This window comes from Poecilia reticulata, linkage group LG11, assembly GCF_000633615.1.
Source record: "Poecilia reticulata strain Guanapo linkage group LG11, Guppy_female_1.0+MT, whole genome shotgun sequence".
Classification (NCBI taxonomy): domain Eukaryota; kingdom Metazoa; phylum Chordata; class Actinopteri; order Cyprinodontiformes; family Poeciliidae; genus Poecilia; species Poecilia reticulata.
In genome coordinates, this window is record NC_024341.1 from 27,764,622 (window position 1) to 27,781,385 (window position 16,764).

General features: G+C 42.7%; 2 protein-coding genes across 3 annotated transcripts in view; both read right to left on the reverse strand.

The window, feature by feature from the left end:
- The window catches only part of LOC103473052 (probable ATP-dependent RNA helicase DDX6), an 11,301-nt gene extending 5,232 nt beyond the window's left edge, over positions 1-6,069 (reverse strand). Inside the window, exons 1-7 of the mRNA XM_017307384.1 lie at positions 5,889-6,069; positions 3,776-4,723; positions 3,594-3,698; positions 2,508-2,637; positions 2,284-2,430; positions 487-581; positions 227-412 (exon numbers count right to left, since the gene is read on the reverse strand). Coding sequence (XP_017162873.1) covers positions 227-412; positions 487-581; positions 2,284-2,430; positions 2,508-2,637; positions 3,594-3,698; positions 3,776-3,997 — 885 coding nt within the window. The 5' untranslated portion in view covers positions 3,998-4,723; positions 5,889-6,069. The remainder of the gene's footprint in view (positions 1-226; positions 413-486; positions 582-2,283; positions 2,431-2,507; positions 2,638-3,593; positions 3,699-3,775; positions 4,724-5,888) is intronic.
- Positions 6,070-7,023: 954 nt separating this feature from the next.
- The window catches only part of lipea (lipase, hormone-sensitive a), a 14,059-nt gene continuing 4,318 nt past the window's right edge, over positions 7,024-16,764 (reverse strand). For both annotated transcript variants that reach the window (XM_008422934.1, XM_008422935.1), the window contains exons 3-11: positions 16,209-16,493; positions 15,785-15,875; positions 15,292-15,437; positions 15,023-15,208; positions 13,072-13,224; positions 12,039-12,183; positions 10,228-10,455; positions 8,593-8,960; positions 7,024-7,562 (exon numbers count right to left, since the gene is read on the reverse strand). In XM_008422934.1, coding sequence (XP_008421156.1) covers positions 7,356-7,562; positions 8,593-8,960; positions 10,228-10,455; positions 12,039-12,183; positions 13,072-13,224; positions 15,023-15,208; positions 15,292-15,437; positions 15,785-15,875; positions 16,209-16,493 — 1,809 coding nt within the window. In that variant the 3' untranslated portion in view covers positions 7,024-7,355. The remainder of the gene's footprint in view (positions 7,563-8,592; positions 8,961-10,227; positions 10,456-12,038; positions 12,184-13,071; positions 13,225-15,022; positions 15,209-15,291; positions 15,438-15,784; positions 15,876-16,208; positions 16,494-16,764) is intronic.

Here is a 16,764-nt window from a genome sequence, read left to right on the forward strand (position 1 = left end):
CTAAAATAATCTGAACTGGGTTCTTATTCTATTTTGGATCTGAAATGATTTACACATTCCTGTGTTGGTAGAAAAATTCACAGAATTATCTGGGATTTTTTWAAATTTCATTTATTTTACGTTATTTCCTGGGAGAGTTTGGAAGTTTATGCCTCTAATTCTGGTCCAGATCTGGGAATCCTGGATTCGACCTCCCGACRTTTGAACCTTTAGCTTTGACTCAAACTCCTTCCCGCGCCCTTCCAGGGAAAACCGTACGGCTGCGGAGAGGCCCGTCCGGCTGACTCACCATGAACTTCTGGACGCTGATGGGGAAGGTTGCGGAGTAGAGCAGGATCTGCCGGTTCTTGGCCAGGAAGCTGATGATGTCCTCGATGAGAACCACGAAGTCCTGAGAGAGCAGCTTGTCCGCCTGAGGAAGAGGAGGAGGAAGGTCAACGCTGCGCTCCAGAGCGAGCGACACAGACGGGCTGTCGTCACGGTTACCTCGTCCATCACCATCATCTGGACCCGGTCCACCTTCGCCACGCCTTTCTTTATCAAGTCCAGGATGCGGCCGGGCGTGGCGATGACGACGTGCACTGCAAGCAGAAGCTCCATTAAAACACTTTTTATTTTCTCTAAGCAAACAATAAAGCTAGAAATGACAATATATTTTCAAAGAGCGGCTTTCATTTTGTCTTTTCTGTGAGTTTTAGAGTCAGGCTTCAAGAATTTAGTTTCCCAGAGAAGACGTCTTAAAATGACGATAAAAAAAAGGGCAGCTCAGTTATTTAAACAGTCCTGCTGCTGATGATAAACACTAAATATTAACGACTGTTTCCGTTTAGCTTCTACTGCAAATATCTCGGCACATTTGAAATAAACAAAACTAACTTGCACACGACTCTTCAGCAGGATATCGGAGCCGTTTTATCAAAATAGTTCCTAATATTGATAAAAAAATTTTTAAAAAGTTCTAGTTCCGCTAGCAGATTATTTCATTAATATCAATATTCAATCATTACTGACGGAGAACAGGCTGGATAAAAAAAGTTTAAGTTTACTGTCAAAAACACTTGAAATTGTGTGTTTTTGCAGTGAAGTTGATGCTAAAGTGTTAAAAGATTAAAGTATTTCTGTTCTCACTAAAACTGACCCCAAATGTTAGTTTTCATATTGAAATTCTCAGATTTACTGTACTGTGATTGAACAAACACACAACAGTGAAAAACTACAAGTGTGACTATAAATACGGGTAAAAAAATAAAATAAAATAAAAAGATTTTTTTGGAATCTAGAACAATTATACAAATAATATGTTGCCAGTTATAAAAGAAAACAAAAATAAAGTGAGCCCACAATAATGAATTAAAAATTAAACTCAAAACACAGTAAAACAGCAGATGAAACGGTTAAACGGATCAAATCTGCATTTATTCTGGTCATTAAATGACATAAAGTCTGAGCCTGGCCCTGATGTTCCTCCACACATTTGACCAGAATTCAGTCGCTTGTCAAACAAGATGGCCGCCCTGCTGTCGCTATGGAAACCTGAAGAATTCAGAGTTTTCAAAAACCAACTCTTCAAAGAGCAGAAATTTGCTGAGTGAAGGAATAATAGATTTTGCCTGGATGAATGAATGAATGAATAACAGATTTTGCTGGATGAATGAATGAATGGATTTGGCCTGGATGAATGAATGAATGGGTTTGACCTGGATGAATGAATGAATGAATGAATGAATGAATGGGTTTGGCCTGGATGAATGAATGAATAAATAGATTTTGCCTGAATGAATGAATAGATTTGGCCTGGATGAATGAATGAATGGATTTGGCCTGGATGAATGAATGAATAGATTTGGCCTGGATGAATGAATGAATGGGTTTGGCCTGGATGAATGAATGAATGGGTTTGGCCAGGATGAATGAATGATAGATTTTGCCTGGATGAGTGAGTGAATGAATGAATGGATTTGGCCTGGATGAATGAATGAATGAATGGATTTGGCCTGGATGAATGAATGAATAGATTTGGCCTGGATGAATGAATGAATGGGTTTGGCCTGGATGAATGAATGAATGGGTTTGGCCTGGATGAATGAATGAATGGGTTTGGCCTGGATGAATGAATGAATGAATGAATGAATTTGGCCTGGATGAGTGAATGAATGAATGAATGGATTTGGCCTGGATGAGTGAATGAGTGAATGGATTTGGCCTGTATGAATGAATGAATGAATTTTGCCTGGATGAATGAACGAATAACAGATTTTTCCTGGATGAATGAGTGAATGTTACCCGTCTCGTCCAGGCGCATGATGTCGTCCCTCAGGTTGGTTCCTCCGGTCGTCGCCATCACTTTGACTCCGCCCAGATGTTTGCTGAGCTGGATGCAGATCTGGCTCATCTGCAGCGCCAGCTCCCGTGTGGGCACCATGACGATGGCTGCAGCAGAGCGCAGAGAAACGTCAGTGACGGCTCCCCGCGGGCAGCAGCAGCGGGCGGGGGAGGGGCGGACTCACCCTGTATGTGGTCCTTCTTCAGGTCTATCCGCTCCAGCAGCGGGATCAGGTAGGCGCCGCTTTTCCCCGTCCCGTTCTTCGCTCGCGCCAGGATGTCGCGCCCGGACAGCGCGATGGGAATGCTCTCCTCCTGCAGAGGAAATGACATCATCACCACCAATCGGAGGAAACCTCAGACTCCAACCGCTGAATGAACAAGTGACGTTTTCAAATCTGCTTCTGTGCGACGGAGCAAACAAACACTGAAAACACCAAAACAGATAAATTAAAACGGCCTTCCCATTCCGCCTGAGAAACCGTTAAGTTTTCAATAGCGACACCTTCTGGTTAGGAGGAGAACTGCAGCATCCAAACCGCACCAAATACACTAAATTAACATCAAGTGACCAGCTTAATTTAMAAGTCAGCCAGCTGATAATATCAGGTTTTATGTTTCAAACCGACTTTAAGCTTCATAACGGAACCATCAGTTGGTTAGCTGCAGCTCTATTAGCAAGTTTCAGAACTGCATCGAGGCTTTTCCACATCTTAAAARWATATYATYATCRTTTAAAAATATACTGTACACAAATGATCAGTTTTAAAAAGGTTTCCACCCAAATTCGCCCCTGGGCGTCGATTTAAACACGCCAAACCCACAGGGGGCAGCGTAGCCCKAAGCTGAGACCTGTCAGCCAATCAGACTGYGTAAAAAAAACAACACAACTTCCTGTCAGGAATTAAACATGGTGCCAGGAGGTTCATGTGTGGACGGATATACAGATTAAGCTACTTTTAAACAAYGTATTAGAATATAAAGTTAATAAAACAAGACSATGYTGACTGGCAGCCACATAAATATGTGGAAACATTGGCCCGTTRTTTTTTGCATACTGCACTGGACCATAAATCTGTTTTCCATGAACACACGCCAACCAGAGTTTTCTCAAATCTCCACTTTGGTCTGAGCTTTCGTAAATGATTTTTAGTGACGTAAAACTGAGTCTTCATGTGGATGAAAAGCGTCTGTTTCTGTCTGCACCTTCCAGAAACCAGGAAAACTAAATTAATTTTCCGTTTTCGAAAAGCGAAGCGTTGAAGCTGAACCTGGATCGGTGACGGTTTCTCCCAGCCCATCTCAAAGATTCCCATCAGGAGTTCCCTTTTCAGGCAGTAATCTTCAAACTCGTTGCCCTTGGTTGCCGTGACGTCCTGCAGCAGAACACAAACACATCAGAACCGGCCGTCCCAAATCGAACCGGGCTTGCGGCGGCCGAGCCGACACTCACTGAGGTTTTGACCCTGTTGTCCTTCGGGGGGAGCTGTAGGCATTTCTTCCAGTCGTCTCCAAACTTGATTCCTCCGCCGTCCTGGTTGCTCCCAGCTGGATTCTTTCCTTGAGTTGATGCTGGGGGTCCTGCAGCAGGTTTGGTCTGTCCTTTGAGCTGCCCGTTCTGCTTATTCAGTCCCATCACGACCGGACCGAGGTTTTCCGTTCGGGCTGTTGCCATTTTTTCCTGAACTTCTGTTTGTTTTTTTTTAGATTTTTGCCTCTTAAATTCTGTCGTCAGTAAAAAATCCTAAGGTTTAATAAAGCGTTCAACAATATTCTCTGTGTGTCCGAAGCGCTTTGCAGAGAAATGGCTCAGTAATATTTACATATAAACACGAAGCCGCAGCTCATCACACTGACCGCTGCACAGCCGACAAAAACAAAACTAGTTTTTACACAAAAACTCTTCCAAATGAAGAGAAATCTGCAACCATGTGCAGAAATAGACTCGTCCACGATATAGAAAAATTATACGTGAACAAGCATCAAAGTGGTTCCAGTCCTGAAACAGAACAAGGCAATCTGCACCAAAATGAGTTTCTATCGTCAATAATATCTCTGCTTTTTACTGCCAGTCCCAGAGAGCTGCTGCATGTCCCTGATCCAGAGAACAGGAAGTCCAACTTTGTACACGGTCGTCTCCAGAAAGCCAGTATTTCATTTATCTCTACCAGGAGAGGTTCTGTTGCTTCATGTGTGGAAAAAAAATTAAGATCCAACAAGGATTTTAGTCCAAAGCAGAGAAGCTTTCTGCCCTTGTAGTCCTCAGTGCGTTTCCGTTGTGCTCCGGTTCTATTCCTCCTCCTCTCCGTCGACAGCAGGGATGATCCGGTAGGCCCGAAGCGTGCAGCGCCGCAAACTCCCCGCCTCCAAAAGATCCAGACCGACGACTCAAACGTCCCACCTGGAAACAAACCAAACACTTCAGACTCCAACAGGAAGGATGAATTATCAACTTTCAAAAAGCCACGGCGCTTCTGTTTTCTGCCCGAAAAACACTGAGGAGTAAAACGTTACAGAACTTCATCAGGACGAAACGACTGAAAACCAAACGGTTAACGTTCAGAGGCAGTGAAACCAGAAAAACAACCTCAGGATGTGTCCAGATGTTTTATTTGTCTACCACCTTTAAAAACAAGAATTTTCGTCTCAGATCCCCTTTCAGAAACCTGAAGCAAACATTTAACAGCATCAACAGTTTTAGGGTCATCTTTAAGGTGAAAAGACACGAGTCACTAAACATAATTTCTACTTTTTTAAAAATGTGTGAAATAACTTTTTCAGCAGAAAACAGTTTTATGGCCATTTCTACATAAAAATGCAGAAATTGATTATTTTAAAATCACTTTTTTTGTATCTAAACCTGATTGAAAAGAATCTCTGCTTTAAAGGCTGTTTGCACTGCTGATAAATCAATTTAATAGTCAAATCGTTGCTCTTTTCAATTTAATTTGGGCCCGTTAGCTCAAAGCAGGCCGGTGGAGTTTATCGTTTTGATGCTTCGCAGGTAAACCCAGCAGGTGTGTCCAGGACACACCTGCTGGAAAACAGAAAACAACTGAGAAACAGAAACAAAGTGACTCACTGAAGGTTGGAGGACTCACGTTGTTTAAGCTACGGCTAACACAACTTAACGTCTCCTTTAACTTTAATAACCACAGTCAAATTCAAACTAATCTCTGAATTGATGTGTTAATTTACATTAACGTACATTCCAGTTTGTGGGGGGTTCTGATGGGTTTCTGGTTCTATTTGAGTCGAGAAGCTTCAAGGTGGCGTTGAAACTGCGCGTCAAGAAAGACATTAGCAGCTAACGGCTAAAACAAACTTAGACTAAAATCCGAGCGCACACACTTCGACTCAAAAACCACACAACTTACTCATTTAAATGCAGACAAAGTTGTAAAAACCAAATTTTTGATGATATTGTACAAACTTTGACCTTTATTTGATTATGAATATTTGACGCTTCATAAATCCAACACAACAGCGAGCCGTTAGCACGGAGCTAACGTGCCCACAACCGAGTTTTAACCGGCGATGAGCCCTCCAAAGTCCGATAAACATACCTGAAAAGCTGCGTTACTGTACGAGCGGTGCTCTGAGTGCGGTGAATTAACAATTTTCTTCTAAATTAGCTGAAAATATCTTGAAATAATTCGTCTCTATTGTGTTTCTTCTTCCTTTAAATCAACATGGTCGCCTCCTCTTCTTCGATGAATCCCTGCGGCTTATTATCTGGCGTCTGGCGTGACGTTGCTGCCACCTGCCGCCAGACTGGGGTATGGCTGCTGTTTGTACCCTGAACCCACAGCTCTGAATTAAAACAGTCTACATTATGAATTAGAAGAAAACTTTATAGTAATAACAGTTTTATTTCATTATGTTTTTTGTTACAATGTGATTTTACAAACTGTATAAATGTTATGAACTTAGGAGTTCGTTATGAAGTTAAAAGTCAGAATATGTATATTGTTTTTACATATCTATACCAGGTGGGGGCGCTAAATTAAGCCATTTGTAGCGTAGTATTCTTCAGCTTGTTTTATAATTTGCGACATTTATTTACTGATAACTTTCTCTTGGGTATTTAGCAGTGTATGGAGTACTTATCCTGCCAAAAACAACAAATAAATAAATGAGGAAATAAATAATTACAACATAATTAACTAAAAATGTGTAGTTTTACTGTTTCGTCTTTCGTTTGTATTCCATTAAAATTCATGTAAAGCACTTTGAACAGTCTTGTTGCTGAAAATGTGCTTTACCTAATTTATTTATTTAATACTAAAATACCTCCTTGCAGGTTTAGTGATTAATTTTCTAATTTATCTTCAATTATTTCATTTATCTAAAAAAAAATAAATCATTTTTACGTTTTCAATTTTATTTTCAATTTATAATTTGATTTATTTGTATATTTTAAATTTTATTTTCTCATTTTCAGTTTTATTCCATCATTTATTTTAAATCTTTATTTATAGATTTTATTTAATCCTTTATTTTGTATTTTATTCCATGATTTATTTATTTTGCTTCTATTTTATTTAATCATTTGATAATAAATGGTGAAATAAAATGAAATGTAATTATTTTCTCTAGGTTTTTTTTTTACGCAGTGCAGTAAAACCTGGCAGTGAATATATTCAGTTTCTGCATCTGACTGTAAATATTAGATCTAAATATTCCAACAGACCCAAAAGGTTCTGGTAGTTCGGGTTTATTGCACTCTGGAGTTTGTTCTCTTCACAAACTGCTGTAAACATCAAATTACACGTAGGGTCCAAACAAAACAATAATAATAACAACACAGTTCATGTGGAAGGAACTTCCTGTTTCCTGCTGGATGCTGGAGGAGGAGCAGGAGGTTCTGTTAAAGGCACGGTGGGTCAGAATCAGAACCTGAGGGACAGATTTCCTCCTGCGGTTCTGAATGTTCCTCTGATCAGAACCTGGAACCCGTCAGTCGGATCCAGTTTTGCTGTGCAGTTCAGGTTTAAAGTGCAGTTTTACTTCCTGAGGTGGCAGAACCAGCGCTAAGTCTGCGGCGGCGGCTGGAAGACCATCCGGATCCGCGACACGCAGATGTCGCAGGCGAACTGCGTCTCCTTGCAGATCTGCGCCAGGCTGAGGAAGCCGTGAGGAAGGTCGTCCACCACCGTCAAGGTCACGGCCTGGCCCATCGCCCGCAGCTTCTTCGCAAACATCACCGAATCATCCAGCAAGGCGTCCAGCGCCGACGCCTGCAGGGAAAAGAAGTCCAAACTTCACCGTGTTTTATCATCAACACAGAGTGGAGAAGAACTGTTCAGCCTGTTCAAAATCTGAAAAGTGTGGAGTGCACATACGTTCAAAGAGGAGGCTCATTTCTTAACAGTAAAGGTTTGTTATTCGTCCAAAACCTAAAATTATTTTTGCTTTATTTGTAGAAACACATCTGGTTTTAAAATTGTTTTGTTCTCAATTTAACAAATTTATTCTCAGTATAAAAACAGGATTCAGGTCACTTTTATTAAAAACTCTCTATATTTAGCCAAATTTAACGAATTAGATGAAAGCTGAAGTCGGCTTTAAAGGTTCTGGATCAGTTTCACTCATTATAGCAGTTTGGTTATAAAGGATGAAAATTTTGTTTTGTACTTAAGAATTCCATTTTAAAAAATGGTCAGCGATAATTTTACCCAGCGAGGGGTAAAAAAAAATTAATTTGTATCAAGCATGGGTCAAATGTGAATCAGTCTTGAATTGAAAAAGATAAAAATAGATTTTTAAAAATTTCTTTTCACTTTTTTTCCCCGAGATTTTATTTAAAATTATTTTTTCCAATTATTGCTCCAGATAAAATTTAGTTTTTCAAATTATCTTTCCAAACTTTATGGTTTTTGCCCATTTTATTTATTTATTTTTTATAAAATTTTGCTTCAGCAAAATAAAATAATTCCCACCGACTTGTGAAATAATAAACTATTTTCAAACAGCATTTTACAGATCACGCTCCACACTTCTGGGGGCGGGACTTCCTTCCTTCGCAGCTCCTCTATTGGTCAGTGCGGGGCAAGTCGAGCGTTTCTATTGGTCAAATTTTCCCCCATAGTTTCTGGGAACCTGCTGAGAGTTCTGGTTCCCAAGCAGAACCCGTCTCATTTCACCTGGATTTTTATGATGGAGCATAAACCTTTAGATCCTGGACCATGAACTGGTTCTGATCCGGGTTCTGGTTCTGCTGTGAAACAACAGGCATAGAATAACCTGAGCTTCTCCTTCCTGTCTTACCACCAGGTGAACCGGCGGCAGGCCCTTCAGCAGGCCGGTCGGCGCCAGCAGAGGAGACACAAACGGGTTCCTGATGACGGCGCAGGACGTGGGCAGGACGTAGGCGTGGCATTCGGACCGCAGCGGCTCAAAGCCGTCCGGGTAGTGAAGGATGTCGTCGCCGCCGGCCGTGGCGGCGGGGGCCGACGCCCTGTGGGGGTCGGCGCCTCGGCGCGGCGGGGGCGGCTCKGTCCGAGTCGGGTCCAGAAGGGACTGGATCCAGTTTGAGGCTCCCTGGGTGAGGTCGCTGAGCAGCAGGGCCGTGTCCCGGCCCAGAGCGCTCAGGCTGCCGCGCCGCTCTGCAGGCTGCACAGTCTGGAAGTCCGAACCTGGAGGGACCGGGCCGGGTCAGTACCATCAAGTTTACTACTGTCATCACATTTCAGCAGCAAAGGCAGTTCAAAAAGCTTTAAAACACAAAAATAGAAACAGCGAGGAGCCAAGAAATGAGAAAAACAGGCGTCACATCTTGATGAGCGTCACCAAAATCACAGACGCTCATTAAATTAGTTCATAATAGTTCATAAATGTTTCATTTATTACGTTTCTAAATCAAATCCAACCTGCTGGATCTTTGGATTTTAAGGAACTCAGGGTTTCGGCTGTTTTTCAGTTTTCTGGAAGTTTGTCCCAGATCTGTGGTCGATAGAAGCTGAAAGCTGCTTCATCCAGTTTTCCCTTCTAATTATTGAAGCCACTTTAAAATACTGACAGAATCACATAAATCCAGTTTTATTATTTCCCTTCCAAGGAAGCAGAAATCCGACGTGCGGCGCTTCCTTCAGCCGGTTCGGATCGCTCCTGGGTCGACTCAGAGGATGCTCACTGCCGTTTTTCTTTTTTTAACACAGAATCTTTCTCCAATAATCAGATTTCAGTCTGCTCAGTTCTGCTTTAGGACGTCCTGTCACTTTAAATCCAAGAAAGCTGCAGCTGGCCGGCGAATATAAACTCAACGTTTACACTCGCCCGTCAAAATGGCCGCAAACAGACGCTCAGTTACACAACCGTACGCCTTTGAAACGATGTCATCATGAATTTATTTCAACAGGGCAGACAGACTAGTGAGTAACAGTAAAGGTGATTGGTCTGCAGCTGACCAATCAGAGGCTTGGGTTTTTCTGTAGCAGCAGATTAAGTTATTTCATTACAACCTTTAGGACAGGAAGCAAAAAGCTGCTCTAAAATGACGAATTTAATTAGATACACAAATGTAATTATTATATTGAATAATAAATGAGGACCTTTGGAATATATTAAAAAGTATGTCAATATTTCCAATTTCATCCAAGTCATCTCATATATGACTGTAAGAAGATAATTTAGAACCGGTTTTAAGGAGGAAATTAAATAATTATGTCTTTAAAAAGGTGAATATTAATTAATTTCCTGCTGGTTACAGAAGGCGGTGGGCAGGGGGCCCACGGATCCCGGCCCCGCGAAACGCTGTGAGTGGCCCTGGAGGCGGGTATTAACCCCCCTCTCCTCCCTCATCGTCCCGTTTACACATAAATCTCCTCGCTGTCCTGCGTTCCGCTCCAGCGGCGCCGGAAGGTTCTGCTGGGCGAAACGAGCCGCGAAGCCCCGCCCACATACCTGCGTAGGCGTTGATGCACCTGGCGAGGACGCCCAGAGGCAGCAGGGGGTCGATGAGCGTGAGCAGGCGGGAGGGCGAGGCGTCGGTGGTGAGCAGGGTGGCGGGGTAGGCGGCCATGATGCCGTCGGGGAGGCGGATGCCGGCGGCCAGCGCCCTCATGCAGACGGTGATGCAGAGGTTTCCCCCGGCGCTGTCCCCGGCCAGGCAGACCCGCTCCGCCGCAGAACCTGGACCGAACACACGGTTCTGTCATCAGGCTCCATTTTGTTCCATAACTTATTTCAAGGATGAAACAAAATAGAAAATAAATAAGTTGTTTTCAATTTTAAATGAAAATAAATGAGTAAAATTATAAAATTAATAGAAGAAAATGTGAAAAAGTAATAAATGAGAAAATATAAAGACTATTAAATGAACAGAATTTAAAAATGAAATAAATGAGGGAATAAACAAAAGAGATGCATTTGAAAATAAAAGAATCCAAATCAGATTGAATACATTTTGTGGGTTTGCGTCATTAAAAGAAAAGTTTTTATATTTTTCACATCTTGACTAAAAAACAGACTTTATCGGTTCTGAGCAACAAAAACAGGATTTCTGTCTCTTTCTTTGAAAATCTTGTGTTTAGTAAAGATTAATAAATTAACTAAAAGCAGCAAAGTACCAAGTCTGACATGTTGCTCAGATTTCCTTTATCTGCTCTTTACAAAACAAACAAAGCTGCAGCTTTCATCTCACTGTTGTTACCGAAATCTGGAGGAAACTGTTGCAAACCAGCGCTGGAAAAACTCCCTCTCTGTCTTTGCTGCAGGTCCAAACAATCCCCAGACCATCTGTCAGTTTATCCGAAAACACGGCGGCCGGAACGCACAGGTAGCGCCAACAAAGATCACATTTCTGCTCTCGCTCTGAACACAACGCCTGCAGGTGAAACCGGGCCTCACGGGCTGAAAATCTGTGATTTCAGCTTCTTTCAGAGCCGTTTGTGATTCAGTCCGACCGCAGATGTTCTGGTTCTGACCCGGCAGGTTCTGCGGAGGACGGCTTATATTTGTTCAGCAGGAATTTATTCCTCACAGCTTCTGATTTCAGCTTCCCAGGAGTTTCCTTTGGTCACTTTATGTTTTGTAATGTTGATAGAAAAACAGATTTGATTTTATGGTAAAAAAAAAACAAACAAAAAAACCTATTATAATTACAAATTTATGATTAAAATCTGATTATTTTAATTTGTGTATTTTTTTCTCATCATGTCTCAAACTTTCTGAGGAACCACCCCACCCATCATCCTGGAGGCCAAGGAACCCAGCAGACGGGTCAGAGGTCAGAGGTCAGAGGAGAACTAAGCAGAGCTAACACCGCACGCTCCTGCTGAGGCATGCTGGTGGCAGCATCATGCTGTGGGAAGTCACCTTCAGCAGGGAAACCACCCCAAACATGCAGCTGGAGATATTGTGGGATCACAGCAGATTCATGGGTTAGAATGGCCTAGTCAAAGTCCAGAGTTTAATCTGTGGAAAAGCTTGAAAAGTTGTAAACTCCATCTGGACGAGTGAAAAAAATGTATAAAACATAGATCAGAAAAATATATTTCAACTAAATAAATTATATTTGAAAAGAATCGTTTTGCACTTTAAGACATAAAATGATCTGAATTGTTTTTTCATATTTTTTACGAGCTTTAGACAGCTCTGAGCAGAGCAACGTTTCATCACGATGTCAGAACTGACAGATTACTTTGTTTGTTATTGTGCATTACTGATTATCGCTGGGCAGAAGGTGGTGGAAACGTCTGTGTTTCCTGACGTACCCAGCAGGTGGCAGTGTTTCAGCGCCCAGCAGTAGGCGTAGAAACATTCCTCCAGCGCCCGAGGAAACGGAGCTTCAGGCGACAGAGAGTAGTCGACGGACAGAACCGGGACGCTCAGCTCCTTCGACCAGCTACGGAGGTAATTCTGAAGAAGGAAACAAAAACACAGAGCATGGTGATCCCATCTGAAACGATTAATCGCGATTAATCGACATCCAAATTAATCGTCAAAACGTTTAGTAATCGATACTGAAATAAATGCTATTTGCTGAAATAACTCCACAAACAGAGCTGCAATTAAGCCAAAACTCTACAAAAATATGTATAAAATTTTAATTTAAATGAAAAAATATATATTTTTCTGTAAATCTGGTGTAAGCAGAACTCCTGTAGTGTCAGTTTCAGCTTCACATTCTGTAAGAAACTGAATCTTCTTGTTCTATCCAGTTATTAGCCTGTTAATCCAACAATCACCAGATCAGCTGCAGAAGCTTCCTTTGCTACAAACCCGTAAAGCGATGATGTTACAATGTTTACTTTCTTATTTAAATAGGTTGTTCATTTGGTGCTTTAGTGTTTTTCTAATATTGTATCAATAAGTTTCAGTGGCTACATAAAACTAAAGCCGATTTTTTTCTGATTAATCAATTAACCGTCAAAATAATCAATTAATCATCAGAATAATCAATTAATCATGCAACGCCAACTCACAACAAATCTCGTTTCAAGGCATTTTACAAAAAATAATTTCAATTCATCAGATTAATCGACTAATAATCAGAATAATCAATTATAATAATCAATAACTTTATTCTATTCTGCACTCAGTCAGCTTTTATCAATATTGAATAAAAAGGATAAAAGAAAAATCGGCTTGATGTGCCAATTTTTATTTTTACCAGATTAATCGTTTAATCGTTTAATCATCAGATTAATCGATCAATCATCAGATTAATCGATCAATCATCAGAATAAGTGCCTAAAACAATGATTGATCCGACTCCTCATCCTCAGGGCGCTGCGTTCGGTTCACCTCGTGGGAACGGGACGTCTGGGCGACGAAGCCGCCTCCGTGGAAGTGGATGAGCAGCCATGGCGACGGCGGCTTCTTGTGCACCCAGGGCAGACGGGGCGAGGCGATGGGCGCCGCGTCGCCCTGGGAAAACCCCAGCAGCTCCTCGCTGTCCTGGAAGACGGAAGGAGCAGCGCGTTGATGCAACAGGGGCAGAAACAGCAGGACAACAAATATTTATCATGTCTGCCAATTAGATTCCATCATTGTCGCATTTTGGCTAAATTTGGAATTTTGGATTTTACAAATTTGCTAAATTATAACGTTTTAAAACTGATTTTTAAGTGTTTAARTGGACTAGCACCAATGCCATTAAGCGATTGCATACAGACATTGCAGGGCAATAGCAGATCTACCAGAGCAGCCTTGGAGGGAAATTGTAAGGTTCCCTTTCGAAGAACCACTTTTGCTCAAAGTGCAAAGTGTCTGTGAGAGGATCTGCAGCTTGGAACTCACTCCCTGTTCACTTAAAGTCTGTAACCAGTTTTAATATGTTCAAAAATCAAACAAAACTCTGGTTATGCCAAAAACAGACCTGTACTCATTTTTTTTTTTTTTTTTACACTTCTCTGAATATATTATGTCGTGTTGTTTCAAATGATTACACTTCAATTTTTAGAGTTATTATTTTTAGAAAAAAAAGCCCATCTAGGGACAAGTGCTGCAAATTAGCTGTTGCTATTGCACCATGATGCTAACATGGGATGATGTTTCATTCAGTTTGTCTATGTAAATGTGTGTCTGTCCCCATCAAATAAACTTTGAAAAAAAAAAAAAAACTGATCCAAGTTTGGTAAAACTGCCTTTGAACTGTTTTCTAAGAGTTTATCAAAAAAGCCAGTTGACATTCAAAATTGCTAAAAAAAAAAAAAACTAACAAATCCGCCGTCTGTCAGTCTCCGAATGAAACTGTTCGCTAGCAACACATCAATATTTATGAAATATGCAAAGAAATCAAATCAAAAAGTGTAGAAACGAGGTGTTTGCACATGAAGATGTTGAGCCGTTACCAACATCAGGAGGCAGGAGCCTCACTGGTCGGCACTGATGGCTGCCATAATAAAGAACTAATCATAAACATTCGCTCCGCTAGCGCTAAGCCACAACAACGACAGGAAGCTAAAGCTAAAGCGCTAAATTCAACCACGCTAATGTTTACATCTGGTCTCTTCTGTCCATTTTTATATCGATTCTGTTCGTCAGGAAAGTTGGAAATTTATTGAACTGGAATTTTACAAAGCAGCAAAGTTAATTAGTGCTTTTGAGTTCATCTGGAAAAATGAACGAAGGGGAAGCTAAGTGAGCTAAATCTGAGCTAAAACGCCAAACAAAACACTTCAGTGGCCTCTCATCTTAGCTTGAATTTCAGGTTCAGTTTAATTGATTTGTTGAACCGACTGGCCTGGAAGGAGAAAATAACTAAAAACAGTCCGGCTAAATTTTCACAGCACTGCAGAACTGGTCCAACAGAAACTCTGCAGAATCTCCTGCTTTCAACTAATCTGTTTATTTTCAGCCCGATTAATGCAGAAAACAATCCGAGCTGCTGAGCATCGTTTCCCTTTATCGTCTGCTTCCTGTCTGAACCGGAACCGGACAGCACCGCCTGCTGAGTTACGGCTCCATGTGAATCAGCGTTTCCCCCAGTGTGTCATCAGCCTGGCGGGCTGCCAGGCTTTACTTCCCCCCCACCAGGCTAAGCATCGTTTATCTTAAATAGGTTTTTTATACACCAGTAACAGTGATAGTAAAGACGGATTAAGCTAAATTTACAGTTTAATGGGTCAACTGGCCTCACAAGCTGTTATTTCTAAATTATGAAGCCTGCTTTATTTTATTGTAACTTTTAACACTTTCTAACAGAAAACACGGTGGGATGCCAGCGGCCTCAGCAGGTTCTGGTGCTGCTCACCTGGCCGTCCCGCAGGTCGTAGGAGATCAGCCTCATGTGGACCGGCCCCGGGCCCCAGTGGGCGACGGGCGGCGACACGCTGGTGGACAGCGTGGGGTCGGAGGCCAGAGGGAGCTGCAGGCTTTCTGGAGGCACGGTCAGCGTGAGGTTGACCTGCACCGGGTCGGAGGCGATCCGGGTGAAGCCCTGGGAGGAAAGCAAACACGAGGAATGAATGTCTGAGCTCCTCCGCCGATCCGATGACTTCAGCAGCTCTTGACCCGGCCTACTGATAAAATGTCGGACTCTGTGACGTTCCAGAAGGACTTCCAGAAGTGCAAGTCCAGATTCTGGGTGATGCGTTCGAACTCGGCGCCTCGCAGCTCCGGGTCGATGACGTACTTCCCTGAGGTGAGGAGGGACAGAGCGGCCGTTCCTGCAGGAAGAGGAAAACGCATCACATCGAAACGGGAGCATCAGTCAAAGGCCGTTTTCACATCAAAACGGGAACAAAGTCGGAACGTTTGTAATATTTCCAGATGCTGCGGAAAGTTTTCACAAACAAAACAAAAAACCCTCTGAGTGAACAGGTAGACTGATCTGGGCGCATAAGTCTATGTGGAAGAAGAATAACTGAACCAGAGTTCACTTCAACCGAACCCAAACTGAGGTTTGGAGGACCAGAGGTCAGAGGTCGTTCACACCTCACCAACTGGACCGGACTTTATAGGCAGACGGACTGGACTGAACAGGACTGGTGGGGATAAAGCCAGAGAGCCTCACCTATGCCAGACTGCTGTCTGCCGTACGTCTCTCCGTAGGAAACCATGCTGATGACGATGGTCTGGAGGAACGGTCGCAGAGCAGGAGAGAACTGAAAACCAAACAAGCAATTAGCCAGGAGCTGTCTTTATCCCAAAAAATGGCAATTCAGTCTGCAGCCCTCTGGTCAACACAACAAAAAAAGAGAAATACAAACAACCTGATGCAACCATTTCTATGACGGCGTGTCAGAGAGAAAAAAGTGGGAAATTCTCCGAAGAGCTGATGTTAATCTCAGACATTTTTTAATAAAAAAACAAGGAAATTTCTGAGTTTCAAAAGTTGAAAATGTTCAAATGTGATTCTGAAATTCATAAAAGACAAAACAGATRWATCCCAAGGGATGAAGGTGCAGCGGTCAGGACAGGCAGCGCCGCCGGCTCACCTGGAAGCCCAGGCAGCGTCCGTAGAAGCAGGCCTTGTGCATGGAGCTGTACTCCTGGACGAAGCGGTCGCTCAGGTCGCCGTCCTGCGGCGAGTACAGCTGCCCGTGGGCGTTGTCGTGGATGAGCCGCTGGGCGAGGTGGAGCAGCGCCCGCAGCTGGCAGAGGGCGCCGCAGTACGCCTCCATCTCCGCGGCGTTGTGCTCCGCCCTGAAGAAGGCTCCTCTGCAGTTGGAGGCGATGTAGCGGCCTTTATGGATGATGTGCACCAGGCAGGACTGCAGCACCTGAGGAGAAATAATAGACACACCAATTATTGTACTTATCAATCACTATATTGATCTCTCTATATTCCCCTGTGTGCAGGATTGACTGTCCTGTTTATCTCTGTGTTGGTCTGTCATCGACTGGCAACCAGGATGACCCCATCTCTCCTGGGTGACCCCGCCTCTGCATTGTGACCCCTCCTCTGCATTGTGACTTTGCCTCTCCATTGTGACCCCTCCTTTCCAGGGTGACCCCACCTCTCCAGAGTGACCCCGCCTCTCCATTGTGACT